Raw genomic sequence first — 15,656 nt, 5'->3', positions numbered from 1 at the left:
AACGTGGTGAGAGAAATGTCGCCATCTTGTGGTTGTGTAGGAGTCATTCAAAGGTTTTGACAATTCTATCAGAGAGCGTTAACTATGTTGTAAAATGTGTTGTTTATAATAAACTAAAATACTATGACTGTCCACAGTGTGATGACAACTTGCACAATATATTGGACAACAGGCTACCAAATACAAAAATTAAAGAGGTATGAACATATTGCGAAAGTAATGTGGGTGTAGTGGTAATCCAAACTGATTAACTAAATACATTTTGGATAAATCGTAGAGAATTTATTTGTTGCAAAAAATTTTAAACTATAATCTTAACAAGTGTCCCGAGATGTGGGTAAATTTTACAGAGACGGAGTGACCCGTGAGATCTTTTTTTCCCCCCCGAAGGCGAGCTGTCTGTCCCGCGTGTGGACATGACGTCACCATTGTTTACTTTTACCGAAACCACGCCCTCTGTTAGCAACTTGTGGCTAACCCCGCCGCCAACGAAGCCACACCGAGTTTCATTCTCCCGACACCGCACCGAGTCCAACATTGTCTACGCGTACACAGGCTGGTGAGTAAAAGTTAATGAAATCGCACGCAGATAAACCTTTACACGAGTGTCGATCTGAACGTCACATTTATTGCCAGATCACCGTTGGCAAAACGAGGAGAGATATGATACCGTTCGGTTAGCGGCTAGCTTTTTTTGTACGTCGCTACGAACCTCAAGGTTTGAAAACATGTCCATAATATCTGGAGGAGAGTCGAGAAAATATAGCTTATGAATAGCACGCGCTCATTCGCATATCCAACATGCGAACTCGCAGTTCCTCATTCCCCTTGTTGCCACTAGCTTAATGTTAGGGTCCTCACTCGAAACATCATACTGCAATGGCTGCTCTCGGCGGATGTCGAGTCCATTCATTTTTCTGCCAAACGTATAGCACAGCTATTAATAGTAAGCAACACCTATGTGACACCTACTCAGGCGTGTTCAGGTTACTAATATCTGAATGTCAAACAGTGAGTGAAAATGACGCGTCCTCAAAGTGAAGTGAGCCCAGCTTTCTAAATATGCTACCACTAGTATTCTTCTCTGAAACAGATTTGTAACTAACAAACAACAAGACTGATTAGAACGATTGCATCGACCGTCCAACAGATGAAAGCGATGCAGACACGTTGCAATGCATTACAAATACCTCATATGCACGAGAATGTTAAACCTCACACATATTATTGTGTCTTTCTTTGGAACAGCTTTGCCACAGTCATTTTTTTTTTACTATCTATAATGTGTTGCTCCTAATACATGAATTAAAAAAATATATTGAATGCACAATAATAATCATTCTTGGTTCTCCCAAAAAAGTTGACTCTTGTCTTCAGGACATGACAACAGGAAACTCAGCTTTTTGTCTTCTGTAGTAACACTAGTAACGCTGATTCTGAAATCATGAGTAAACAGATTGGAAACTTTGCTCACAAACGCCGGATATGGTTTTGATGGGCTTTCATTTGCAGGAATCACTTCACTTTTTTTTTTTTTTTTAACCATCTTTGCAATATCCCTTTCATTCATTTCATAATGCTACTCCCAAGACATCTCATGCAAGGAAGTACAGTACTCATTTCTTATTGTCTCTTATGTGGCTAAGCAAAATTGAATCTGTATCATGGACATTAGTCCCAACAATCCAAGTAATTTGGTATTGATTCACTTGTGAGCCTAAATGTCCGTTGTATATTTAACCATTGCTTTGCATGTTTGATTTATAAGTTTGCAAACCTTGAAAATAAATGACGTTCTCCTTGAGGCAACACGGCCTGTTTCATCTGAGCTTTTCCATCTGCTCACATTATCTGTTTGCCTACTTTATTTACTTTTGTTTATGCCGCTTAGCTTTCGACTCAAGCACTCCCAAGCTGTACACATAAAAGCCTTCTTGTGCATTGTACTACCTGACACGGCCGTTTATCGCACCACCTGGTTAATGGTAAATTGTTCCAGAAGGAAGATATGTTTGCACATAAACACAGACCCAGGGCCCCTGTGTTTACAGTAGCCATGGCAGCACTCAGTTATTCAACAAATAGACCAAGCATGTTCCTCTCGCAGTTTCACAGGAGACTCTTTGCAACTTGTACTTTAGCTTGTTTTTTGTTTTCTTTTACATTCTAACCTGGTAGATTGCTAACAACATTGGTGATTTCAGTTAACGGTGAATAAAAATATTGTGTTTTTCTATTGACGTTCTTTTGGCAGAGTAGCTCCTAACAACACAGTTGTCACTCTGCCAGATGTATTTGTGCGTGCATGCCTTAAAATCAAGCAATAATAAGCGCTTATAGGAATTGTGCCCTTTTCGGTTTCAAATGCAGAATGGCGTCAACAAACACTGTGGGGTAAACCAAGTTTGGACAAATCTCCAAGTGAACTTTTATTTCTGAAAAGAAAAACTCCTCTTACGCTAACCACGCCCGAGTGCCGTGTGTCCTTTAGTCAACATAACATCCTTTTTACATTTGATGTCTCTTCACGAGCCTTTTTTGCCTCCCTTGTGTGAGGATGAAGCATTTTCAATGTCTGCCTAGTAAAAATACATGATCACTTCTAAGTTATACCGTTTTAGAACCACCCCTGAAATGTTGGATGGTGGTCCAGTGAGTGTTACTAAAGGTACCCATCTGTTTATTAATATGATTTACTAAGATTCCCAAACTCTCCTGAACAGGTTACTGTTGTCAACATAAGTTATCCTTATATATTTTTTGATGTTGGCAGTTGGTACACGCTAAATAATATTTTCTGAAGACTGAAAAAACAAAACAAAAACACAAAAGAAAGAAAGAGAGAGTAAAATAACAACAGTCGTTAAGTTCAGATATAAATTTCATGGGGGAAGGACTGACTTCATAATATAAAAATTATGAAGTCATTCCTTCCTCCATGCTCAATACTGACGTGTATAAATGGTAGAGGGATTTAATTTACTATGCTCCTTGACTTTTAAATAACCTCACCATTTTCCATATTCCATTCGGTCACATCCAGCTGTTTCAATGTACACACATTTGTTTGTTTCTCAGGTCCGTGAAGTCCAGATGCACGAGTCTGGGTCAGAACCATCTAGCCACTCCATTCCAGCTGTTAGGACGCAGAACGGGAAAAATGCTGAGAATGACAGTCGATTAAGGAGCGGCCACACTCCTCCCCCAGAGTCACCCAGGGTCAGTTTATTCCTGTTGCCTTCTCTTTATTACACAAACACGGATTGTTCAGAGGCTCCTTTTGGTACCGTTTACCTCAGGTTTGGAGCATTGCGAGCAAAACAAATGTGTTGCACACACTTAAGATCACCATTCAACTTTAGTGTGTGAATCATGGGCTCGAGTTCTGCAGGTGTTGGTGTGATGGATGGATGGACAGACAGACACTGTACATAAATGCACTGCTGCAGAAAAATCCAAAGTTGAGTGAGGTTTTTGCTTCGTAAGTGAAGGTACTGTATAGCCTTGAACCCCTCACTGTGTTTTATATTTTTGTTGAAAGTTAGCACAGAGAGGGGTGCAGGGATTTAGAAAGGGAGGGTGCTGAGAGGGGGATTTTCTTGTTGCTCTAGTTTTTTCCCCCCCACATCATCACTGACATTAACAAGTCTCAGACAGCAAATTGTGGTGCTATTTATTTCCCTGCTTAATTGCAATGTTATTTTCAATCAACATTTGAATTTTTGTGCCCAGGTGTGTGTCTGCTAGGGAATGTCACATGTCTGTGGCTGTGTAATATAATATTGTGGGTGTTTTTGCAGATGCTTGTCCTTTTCAGGATGCGTATTAGTATAAGGTTTTAGTGCTTTTTTTGTTTTTCTGTCAGTCATCTCCGAGTTCACAAGACCAGTCTTGCAGGAACGGATCTGTGTTTACACTCGGCTGCTCACTGGTATGACTCTCAACAATAACAACAACACAAGATGTTTGGACTTGCTGGCTGCCATGGCAACAGGGATTAGGCAAAGGCTGTTGTTGTGTTGATGGTGTCCACAGAAAAACAGAGGGGCCAACCAGCTTTGTCTGTCTGTCTGTATGTCTGTCTGTCTGTGGGGTAGACCTGTTTTTTCAACGCTTTTGTGGCCACCTCGACTGCATTGAATCTCATAAGAAAGGCCAAACAAGGAGGCCGTCGACTGTTATTGTTAGCCCACAGCCTCTGTGAAATTCTCCGTCAGTTTGTTTACCCGACTCTAAACAGACTCTGCCTCAGAGAGAGATGTTTGTTTGTGGTTCAGACCTTAATTAAAATATGAATCCTGCATTCTGTTTTCGTAAACAGGCTCTGCCTGCTTTTTATTCATTATTTAGTCTCTGTGCAATTTTGATGACTTTGTTTATGTTTACTGCAAACATTGCCGGAGCAGTGAGGCTCGACAGGGAGTGGGGTGGGGGTTGGTAAATCGCTGCCTGCTCAGTAGAGGATGTTGTTTCTGTGGCACTGGTGGTTGTTGTTGTTGTTGTTTTGATGGCGCTCTAATTCCCTTGAGCCATCTGTTGTTGTTTGGTTAATTTGGAGCTGGATCGGCTTGATAGAACGTTCGACACTAGACGGTGAGTTGGAAAAAATAATCAAGTGTCTTTGATGGTATGGCGTTAGTCGTGTGCACATGCGTCATGCGGTCCGTATAGCACTCAGTTGTGTGTCAGACTGTCGGTCCTCATGTCAGTCCAGCCCATAACATCGTTTGATGTGGCCTGCAACTTTGAAAACAATATGATTCTTTCAAAATGCCTTCTTTTCTGCGTTACAAGCCAAAGTGGGCATAAACAATGCTTCAGTTCAGCTCTACACTTTGTGATTTTACACAACTGCAATAATCCGATATGGTATGGGCCATGAATACAGAATGGGAAGCGATGTCAGAAAATAGGAGTTGTCCTAAAATGTTTACTACCGTATTGATGGATGTGAAGGCAAATACATGTTTATGCTTTATGCTTTCACTGAAGCAACTCCCTTCACTCCCGGCTGATTTACTGGATTTTGACTGATTTTGTAAGGCCTACAGAATATTGTGTTCTATTGCTATAAAAACATAGGACCTACCAAAAAAAAGATTCAAGTCTCTTCTTTCATCAGGAAAAAAAGTACATTTCTATTTGTTTCCGTTTTGGAGCAATTAGCATTAGAATATAGCTTAGTTTCATCATTATTCCCTAATCTGTTTAAAACAGTGGGGGAAAGAGCTTTTTGCAACATGGCCCTGGTTAATCTCTTATACTTTGCTGCCACCTGCTGCCACCTGCTGGCCGTTTTTGTAATAACTACCATTGCTTCAAGCATTCTCTTCAGTTCAGAGGCTGCATCAAAGCCTTCTGTATGCTATAGCATTTAAACAAACTAAAAACATGATAAGCTCTCTGAACTTCTAAATACTCTTTTTGAGCACCACCGTTGTATAACTTTATTTGTAATTGTTTATTTAATTTGATGTTACTCAAATAAATGAAAGAAAAAATATTTAAGGGGTTGCACCACTAAAATAAGTGACTTAGTAGCCTTAGTAGTCTCTTTTTGAAACTCTTATTTTAAAGCAGATTTACTTCACTTTATTTCTGCCGACTTTAATATGTTTCCTGGTATACATTTTGTTTGTTGTTCCTTTTCATGTTTGTTAAGCGTGTTCAGACACGCGTGACTCCTCACCACCCAACCGACAAGGGCATTCGTCTTATCAAGTGCATTCGTAATATGTTTACTCAACCGTTTCATCTTGTTTTTCTCTCCGTCAGTGTTTTCAGCACTGTGAGTGACACCACACCCGTTTTCCTTTGTGTTTTGTGTGTGGGTCTGTTTAAGAGTTCACAAAAACACCGACTGGCCAGCAGTGAAAACGTCCATTTCCTCTGTAAAAGTCCCACGTGGTGTTGCTAGTGTTTATATATGAAAGGATACATCCCTGGTTATATGGTCCTGATTTACTAAGCCGTTAAAATTGTGTGTGCACTCAAACAAATTGTATATACCGTTTCGGGCCGTGTTGTGATCTTTCATTAAGATGCCAAATAGGAGGCGCTAATTTGCATGTTCACGCAGACTGACAGATTGCGCAAAACAAACCAAGGGAGCCCAAATACAGTAGGAGAGACGGAACGAGAGCGAAACAATTTGTGCCCTCATTATGGAAAAGAAAGTAGCGGGAACCCGGTGCGGTAACATTCATCAGACACCTGTGGCTTACAGTTGGGTGCGGCTTATATGTGTAACAAACTCGAGTATTCCTCGAATTTAGCTAGCGCGGCTTATAGTCAGGTGCGCCTTGTGTTAATTTCGTCAACTGGACTAAAACTACAGTAGACCAGACTAAAACCCTCATTAATAAACAATAACTGGGACTAAATTAGCATGCATTTTCGTCGACTAATGAAGACGAGATGAAAATGTACTTCACTTAAAAACTGGACTAAAATCTATGGACATTTTAGTTCACGAGCAAAAACGAGACGAAAATTATATGATTTCGTAAAATCTCGTCGTCTCTGCTAACACTGTCACACCCCCTTTCAAATCTGCAGTTAGTGAGTGCTACATGCTAATCCGACCGCTAGCTAATGCTGGCTAATTTACTAGCTCATAGCACAGAGCCATAGTAGCCACTTGTTGATATACTGTAATTGTGTGTCGAGTTGTTTTTCATCAAAAAGATGAGAGAAAATTTTATGTGAAATAATTTTAGATCCAAAATGTTCAACATAATCTGCTGATTTAAGAAAAAAAATAAACAGGGGTTAAATTATTGTTCTGACTAAAGTTAGACTAAAACGTTGGCAGTTTGTGTTGACTAAAACTAGACAAATAAAATAATGTTTTCTTGGACTAAAATGCTAGATTTATTGTAGACTAAAAATGGACAAAATAAAAACGGGATGAGGTTGACTAACTTTGACAAAAACTAACAAGCGTGATTGAACCTGGACTAAAACTGAGACTTAATTTAAATATGGCGGATAAAATTAACACTACTTTATAGTCCATAAATTACTGTACATTGTTTGTTTTTGGAGAATACACGAATTACTTTCTGTTTCTTCATTTGCTGCTTTTTTTCTTTTTTATTTCTGAACACTAAAACAGGCACTGCACGGCTAACTGTTCTTTAGGACCTCACAAATCCCACACTGTAAAAGACAAGTTGTAGGCTTAAAAAACAAAAACACAGATATTTAAAACAATTTTTACATATATTTCAACTAAACTAATGTTGAGTACCCGCTACAAGATGTGTCGAGCTTAGGCGAAATAAATTGCAAACCGACTATCTTTCGCTTTAAGCAAACATCTAATTTTTTACAGTGTTGGAAGATGCAAAATCCACCAATTTGCTCATTCAAGTCAGCTTGTTCAGACGTAGTGCTGTGGTTGTCACAGGTTCCAGCATCGTCATCCATGATGACCCCACCAACCGAGGCTCCGCAGCAGCAGCAGCAACAGGCGGCGCAGCAGCAGGTCCTCAGCCCTCAGCAGATCCAAGCCCTGTTCCAGCAGCAGAAGGCCCTCATGCTGCACCAGGTACGCTGTCTGGACGGCGTTTGTCTGTCTTCAATGGGCCCGACCGACCTTTCTGTTCGCTCCAACTCTTGTTTTCATCAACATGTCTGCAGCAGCAAATTCAAGAGGTCTTCAAGAATCAGCAAGAGCAGCTAAATATGCAGCTGCTCCAACAGAAGAATGCCGGCATAGTAAGCCAGGAGGTAAGTTGACATATTTGCGCCCGTTATGTGACAAACATACGTGATAGGAGGGACCAGTAATCAGAATTATGGGGATTCTTTTTTTTTTTAGAAGACAAAAAAAATTATATATGTGGATTCGCTACCTTGACCTTGTTCAGCTCACCTACATTTTGCTGAGCAGAAGTAAGAATGTAACAGTACTACTGCACTTGACAATGGCATAGTTCACTATTATATCTTTATGCCCGAACGATTTTCTGTATTTTGCCTATTTGTGTAATGTGTCTGATGTTTTCTGCTGGTGAGAACTGAGAGTGATGATTGATAATGATGAGCAGAGCGTTTAAAGCAACATTAGCTTGGCTACATTGGTTACAAAACAACAGTTTTATGCAATTATTGTTTATTTGTTCCTTGCCTTACTGTTTATCTTCGTTTCTTTAGCAATTAATGGCAAAGATGCTTGTTTCACACTCGGTATTTTGTAGGTGTGTTAATTGCCTAGTACCTGGCGATTCGATTCGTATCACGATTCATAGGTCACGATACGATTCGATACCGATTAATCCCGATACGAATCCAAAAACGTATTATTGCGGGGGGTTTTTAAACTCAAATTTAGAAAATACTAATCAGTAAACTTGTACATATACACTGTAAGATTTGTATGAAAATGTATTTATCTGAAAATTCAGGCTAACTGAATTATTTAACCAACAGGTTTTAGTCTGTTTCATGTTTGAACAGCACTGAAATAAAATATTAAGGCTTAATGTTCCATTAATATAACATTCATCCATGCTTAATGTGTTAATCCTAACCCTAAGTAAGACGTTTTGTTGAATGTTCCCATAAAAAATTTATGTTTAAAAATCCATTCGGCTGCATTCGGCGCTGTTATATCGTGATATATTGCTGTATCGATTTTTTGTAAGACCCCTAGTATTTTGTAATACTTTATTACTGTTTATATTTGACTTTATTTGTGAAATGTGACAAAAACTCAGCCCTCTTTTGCTCATCTGGGTTGAATATTTGTCAAAGGTTAAATATTGAAAAAATGTTAAATTGCAAAATGTTGCGATTTCATCATTTAAAAAAAAAAAGAAGCAATTTACAGTGATGTCAACATGCAATTAGCAGAATGTCATAAATTCAAGAAGGGCTGAGAGCAGGTGTGGGCGTGCGGATGCAGGAAATGTTTAGTTTCTTTCTAAATGTGCTTTGACTTTGCACACGAGGGGTTTGTCTGCAGACAATGAAGGGAGTATTCCTGACCACATTAGTTGATCCTCTGGGAGTAGCGTACTGTAAAACCACAGTGAAATGAAGAGCATGGCGGGTGTCGCTGAAACATCACCATTATCGAGTAACTTCAGCAAGTCCAACATCTCTTCCCATAAATGCCTGCTTTACAAACACATTTCAGTCACAGGTTACATTTAGTTATTCATTTCCTCAGAGGGTTGTTAGGACAGGATTGTGAAACCATATGAATCATCCTCATCGTATAGTTACATATATACACAACAAATTGAACTATTTTAGAAATCAGAAGTCAGGAAAAAATGTTCAACAATTACTAAGTGGGCGAAAGATAAACTGCAGTAAAACACAACAATCCAAAGTAAAACTATAATTCAATAAATATTGCTTGATGACACAAAAATGCTATGAATCTATGATGAAAAAAAAATCCCGCCTGATGCCCCTAATTTTTGATCATGTTTTCTTTAAAAAAAAATCATCTTTTTTATTTTTATTTTTTAAGAAAAGATTATTAAATATTAGGGGCATCAGGCGATTAAAATGTGTAATCGTAATTAATCTTAGACTTCACTAGTTAACTCACGGTTAATCACAAATTTGACACCTGTTCTAAATGTACAAAAAAGATATATTTTCTTGGTTTTCGTACTCTTAACAAAAATGAAATAAAAAAAAATAGAAATAGTTTTAATGAATTTTTGACATCTATAGCCGTCAATGGCAGCGAATAAGTTAATATGGCATGACTCCTTCTTGTGACTTGCTCCATGATCATTCATAAGCTCCAAAATTGTATTGCTGAATGGACAGTCTCGATTTATGTAAGTGGAAAAGATCATCTCTCATTTTGCCACATCCACATGCATTCTTATGTACAGTGGTGCTGATTTGCACCTGCTTTTCAGAAAAACTGAACTTTGAACTGATCACTATTTGAATAGATTTGAATGAATAGCTCTTTTTTTGGGGGGGGGGGCTATTTTGCAGATGTAATCTTGGGTGCGCCCACTTAGTAGATCAGCTGTGTTTTCAAGCGCAGTCACATTTGCGCCCTTTAATGAATCCGACCGTTTGTGTTTGTGTCCTAGCTTACAGCGCAGCAGATCGCCATCCAGCAGCAGCTCCTTCAGGTGCAGCAACAGCATCTGCTCAACCTGCAGAGGCAAGGCCTGCTCTCCGTGCTCCCCACCACTGTTGCCGGTACGTCACAAATCAAATCTTGCGCCTGATCGCCACTAAAGGGAAGCTCAGACAGACTGTAACGCAGTGTTGCCTTATTTCAGGCTGTGAAAATGGCAGCGGTGCGTCATCCACGGGCGGGGACTCCAGTGTGTCGTCCAATCACCAGTCTGCGACTAACGGCCATCCCGCTCTCCTGAAGAGGAAGGAAAGGTGCTTTCCTGTGCAAACGGAACCCTTTCATTACATCCTGTTGTACTGCGGGCCGGTCCTTTCCGTGATTACACATCCAGAAGTGCGTCACTGAAACTGCTCGTGTGTTATGACTTGTTGCAGCGGCTCGCTGGATGAAAACGCGCCAAGTAGCCACGCTCTCTACGGGAACGGCATGTGCAAGTGGCCCGGCTGTGAGACGGTCTTTGGAGACTTTCAGGCGTTTCTCAAGTGAGTATCAGCTGGTCTCCGCAACACTGATTGGACATTCCGACAAGACACATTGGTGAGGCTTACTTAATTGCTTACTCATTGGAGAGTTGCTTGTGACTATCAAACAAAAAAAGCCAAGCGCCCTAAAATGCTTTTTCCGTCTAAAACAGTGGTTCTTAAAAGGGATAGGCCGATTATCGGTGCCGATTTTTGGCATTTTGATAAATATCGGCATCTGCCTTTTTACAAATCTGAAGGCCGATAAAGCTGGTATGTCACGGAGCAGTGAATGCTTGCGAATTTCGGGTTAAAGACTTTTACAATCAGTTTTTACTTGTTGTAAACACATTTCGAACATATTCAGACAATTTTTCACTGCCAAGATCTTTTGAAACTTTTTACGAACCTTGACGAATATCCCAAATTAGCTACATTCGCATGCGTTTGTCGCTCAATGAGATACAGGGGACTTTTCATTTATGGATCTATCAAAAATTGTGCTGACGATAGGAACTCCCTACACTTTTTATTTTTATTTTTTTAAATAATAATAATAAACAAATTAAAAAAAGGAAATTATGTTGGAATTTTTAGAAAACTTTATTTACAGTACAAAACTTCAGAAAACTATTTACTTGCCCTGGAAGCTCCCTGCAATAATTATTATTATTATTTTTTTTTTTAACAAATCTGTCCATTCTTTATATGTTTAAAATTAAAAGAAAAAGTTGTTGGTTTTTGTTGTTGTTGGTTTTTACACTAATAGTCACTCTTTTACTGAAAATAAATATCACCTTGAAATATCGGTTATCGTCTTCCTAGACGACAAATAATCAGTATCGGTATCTGCCTTGAAAAAAAACATATCGGTCTGTCACTCGTTCTTAAACTTTTTAGTATTAATTTGAAATAAACACCATCAGTGTGTGGATGAAAAGAAGACACAAAAAGAGGTTTTTGAAAACACCTGTGTCCCAAAAAATCCATTTATGCATTTTTTTTTTCAATACATGTCACATTGAACACGTTCCATTTGCAGCCATAATGTTTGCTGCTGCTTTTTTCTGCAGACATTTGAACAATGAACACACACTTGACGACAAGAGCACCGCACAGTGTCGTGTGCAGATGCAAGTGGTTCAGCAGCTGGAAGTACAGGTTTGTTTTCCAACAATTCTACCCCTTTTTTTTTTCTTTTTTTTTTCAAATCAAAGAAAGTAAACTTTGCAGAGTGAGCCAACACACTAGTAACTTTATTTAAAATGGCTGCCAACTGCAGTGCCATGTTGTTTTCACACCACGCCTGGAACCAGAAGTGGCGTCTTCAGCCGAGCTCGCACCTCCAGAAAGTGTGTGCCAGAAAATAAGCCCGTGAGGTTCTGTCATGTCGCAGTCAGTGAATTTAGCACCTCTCTGTTCCTGCAGCTAAAGAAAGACAAAGAGCGACTCCAAGCAATGATGGCTCATCTGAAGTCGTCTGAGCCCAAAGCTGCAGCTCAGCCCGTACGTTTCTATCAATTAACGCTTTGATGTAGACTGAATCTCCCTTTCATGGTTCAAGAGACACAATCGCAATGTTCGTTTATTCTCTCTCAGGTGACACAATGTGTTTTTCCTCCGCAGGCGAACCTCGTGCCTAACGTGTCCTTCTCCCAGGCAACGGCACCCAAAGGTCCCCATGTGAGCTTGTCCCAGAGCGCCACGGCGCCGTCCACGCCCTTGACGCCCCTGTCCGAATCCCCCTCGGTCCTCACTCCCAACGGCGGCTTCAACGGGACGCCTGTTCGCAGGCGCTACAGCCGCTCTGTCAGCCAAGGTGAATGGAGGCGGACACAGGAGCTTTTAATCCGCCTCATTATCTATGCCTAGATTCTCTCGATTCTCGACATTAAAACAACATTTTGAAATTATATGAATTATGAATATAAGTGTAAGATTGTTGTCTTTCAACAGATATTGTTGATAATAAGGAGTTCTACCTGAGCACAGAAGTTAGACCGCCATTTACATATGCATCTCTCATACGGCAGGTAAAGTTGTATGAAAATGCAAAACTGGCTTTTCGGATCACTTTCCAACATTTCCTTCATCTCCTTCAGGCAATATACGAGTCACCGCGCAATCAGTTGACTTTAAATGAAATCTACAATTGGTTCACAAGAAACTTTGCCTATTTCCGGCGCAATGCAGCCACGTGGAAGGTATGGATGTCACATACAAACAAATGAAGCTTCATGAAGCACTTGTGATTTTTTTTCTTTTATTTTTTACTCCTCTATATGGCATCTAGGCCTAATGATGCGTGGTCATTTTATCAATTTCGATTGCACTAGCCTTTATCATTGTGCATAGAGCACACAATAAAATGCATTTTTTTTTAAAAGTCGATAAATTAAGATGAAACAAATAATCCAGTGGCCAAAAAAGAGTCCCAATCAAAATATGTAGTTGGGCAACTTCTTCAATTCAATACAATAGGGCTTCAAGTAATTTAGCAATATCTACCATTTTAAGAATTCCTCAAACTGATGTTTAATTATGTCTTGTTTTGAAATCCATGCTTTTAATTTGGAAGGCTGCTCTGTTTTTCTGTTTACGCTCTGCGTTCATTACATATTAGATTATATTGCATATAAGAGCTATAATTAGCATCTGCGAGGGCCGTAAACAGCACCGTTCTATTTTTAGCACCGCAGCTCTACGAAGTTAACGAGGCAATTAAGCGCATAGGTGATATTACTCACAACAAGAGTACTTACTTATTCTCAGTAACGCACGCCGAAATGGCCGGAAGTAATGAAATGAACGAGTGGTTACCTCATAAGGAGACACACAAGAAACGAACGAGACGGAACAAAACTTTCGTTCCCCACAGTCTTTCTGACATTTCTTGACCGAAAAATGGCCACAATAGCGGGGGGCGATACCAACATCGATATGCGTCGCGAGTACCGATACCATGAAATGTGGCCTGGCATTGGTACTCACCCATCTTTAACCATAGGCGTCAAAAATTTGAACTATTTCTATTAGTTTAACTTTTTTTTTTCACTTTTGTTAACAAGATTATGAAAACCTAAAAAAAATATATTGTACATTTAGAACAGATATAAAATTTGTGATTAATCGTGAGTTAACTAGTGAAGTCATGCGATTAATTACGAAAAAAATAATCGCCGACGCCCCTCATTTTTAATCATCTTTTCTTCTTTAAAAATTGGTATTTATTTTTTTAATAATCTTTTCTTTAAAAAAAAGAAAATATAAAAAAATAGGGGTGTCAGGCGATTACATTTTGTTAATCCTAATAATTCAATTAACTCATTCGCTGCCATTGACGGCTATAGACGTCAAAAATTCATTTGAACTATTTATATTATTTCTGTTATTAAAATTTTAATCGTCTGAAGCCCCTAATTTTTTAATAATCATTTTTTTTTAATTAGGGGCATCAGGCGATTACATTTTTTAATTGTAATTAATCACATGATTTCACTAGTTAACTCACGATTAATCACACATTTTATATCTGTTCTAAATGTACAATAAAAAAAAAAATTGTTAACAAAAGTGGGAAAAAACTAATAGTTCAAATGAATTGTTGACGTCTATAGCCGTCAATGGCAGTGAATGAGTTAATAATTAGTGATTACTAGACCTACGGTTATATTGAAAAAAAGATACGTTTACGCGATACTTTAAAAGGAATGAATTATTACTTCACCACTAGATGGCGCTAGGGATGACTGACTGTCTCTTTAGGCCAAGAGCAGCATCTAAAGGAGTAAAAAAAAATAATTGCAAGTGGTTCATGAAGCTTCATTTTCCCATCACGACATGGTGTGCATATTGTAACGTGTGATTTTTCTGGAATTGTCAGAACGCCGTCAGACACAACCTGAGCCTCCATAAGTGCTTTGTACGCCTGGAGAATGTGAAGGGAGCCGTGTGGACGGTGGACGAGATCGAGTTCCACAGACGAAGGCCCCAGAAGGCAGCCGGTAATGGGTGAGTTGGCTAATGCCTTGTTGACGCCACACCATCTCAGACCCGACGTTCCACCCCAATGTTTTTGGCGTCTACGACTGGCAGTCATTTCCCGCCGAGCTCTGACTCGCTTTTTTCTTTGCAATTACAGACCTCTCTTGAAAAACCGACAGAGTTTAGCTGGCTCTGCTTCCCAGGTAGGCTCGTGAGAACGGGCAACTAGACAAGTAGATCCTTTCTTTCTTTCTCTAAATGTAAATTGTGACTTTTTTTTTTTTTTTTGCAGATTGCAGGTTTAAACTGCAGCTCCTTCTTCAGCCCGGGTGCGATAGGCAGCATCCCATTGCATTCCCTGCCCCACATCCTCCAAGAGCAGATGAACGGCGCCCTTGCCAATGGGTCCGGGTACCAAAGCGACAGCAGCGCTACGCAGTCGCCGCCGCAAGCTTTGTATGCACCAAGCGCATTATTGGATGTTCTGTGATTAAATGCGTTTCACACAGCACACCGTGTCTTCCCGCTTCTGTTCAAACAGCATCAAAGAGGAGCACGAGGACGAGGAAATCTGTGAAAATTACCCGTACGAATCTCCCGAGAGCACAGACGAGCACGGCCACAGCCCGGAGATGACCCGCGACGACGACAACGGCGGCAGCCCCGAGAGGCTCCGTCTGGACCGCGTGCCCTCTCTCTGACCACGAGGTCCGAGATCTCGGATTCCGAAAGCAACTGCAACTGCTTCATCTGCATAACCAAACACACTCTTGTTGTTCTTTTATTATTTATCAGTATTTTTGGGGGGGGGGGGGGGGCTCTTTTAATCTAGTTTTTAATTCTGTACAGTCAAGTGAGATCACACATGTGAAACTGTCTTTTCATGGTGGATATTTTTTAAACACGAGCATGAGGAGCAGCAGAGAAGCCAAAGGAAAGGGAACACTGATAGGGAGCACTTCAAAATGAAAAGAAAAAACAAAAATAAATAATAATTAAAAAAACACTAGTTGATTTTTATTTTAGTCATATTATATATGCATTTGTAGAGAGATGATTCCTGATATGTTCACTGCCTGCGTGAT

At 39.7% G+C, this 15,656-nt stretch overlaps 1 protein-coding gene across 2 annotated transcripts; it reads left to right on the top strand.

Moving 5' to 3' along the window:
• Nucleotides 1-451: 451 nt before the first annotated feature.
• LOC147178355 (forkhead box protein P1-like) lies at nucleotides 452-15,382 on the top strand. 2 transcript variants are annotated; one of them, XM_086069808.1, is made up of 16 exons: nucleotides 452-559; nucleotides 3,079-3,219; nucleotides 7,412-7,552; nucleotides 7,648-7,734; nucleotides 10,074-10,185; nucleotides 10,269-10,377; nucleotides 10,501-10,608; nucleotides 11,661-11,748; nucleotides 12,016-12,093; nucleotides 12,214-12,406; nucleotides 12,544-12,620; nucleotides 12,690-12,791; nucleotides 14,471-14,598; nucleotides 14,729-14,774; nucleotides 14,864-15,027; nucleotides 15,113-15,382. In XM_086069808.1, the coding sequence occupies exons 2-16, from the start codon at nucleotides 3,094-3,096 to the stop codon at nucleotides 15,270-15,272; spliced, it is 1,719 nt and encodes a 572-aa protein (XP_085925934.1). In that variant the 5' UTR covers nucleotides 452-559; nucleotides 3,079-3,093; the 3' UTR covers nucleotides 15,273-15,382. The 2 variants fall into 2 exon arrangements, with proteins under 2 accessions (XP_085925934.1, XP_085925933.1); XM_086069807.1 differs by having other exon boundaries at nucleotides 7,645-7,734.
• Nucleotides 15,383-15,656: the final 274 nt, after the last annotated feature.

The sequence above is a fragment of the Leptonotus elevatus genome, chromosome 2 (assembly GCF_054856555.1).
Source record: "Leptonotus elevatus isolate MCC_2025b chromosome 2, RoL_Lele_1.0, whole genome shotgun sequence".
NCBI lineage: Eukaryota > Metazoa > Chordata > Actinopteri > Syngnathiformes > Syngnathidae > Leptonotus > Leptonotus elevatus.
This window is presented reverse-complemented; position numbering and strand designations above follow the sequence as displayed.

Excerpts from the sequence above, each read along its gene's own strand:
- LOC147178355 (XM_086069807.1), top strand. The coding sequence starts at position 3,094 with ATGCACGAGTCTGGGTCAGAACCATCTAGCCACTCCATTCCAGCTGTT. Across the intron at positions 7,735-10,073 it reads CCGGCATAGTAAGCCAGGAG|CTTACAGCGCAGCAGATCGC; the intron begins GTAAGTTGACAT and ends TTTGTGTCCTAG. Across the intron at positions 14,775-14,863 it reads TAGCTGGCTCTGCTTCCCAG|ATTGCAGGTTTAAACTGCAG; the intron begins GTAGGCTCGTGA and ends TTTTTTTTGCAG.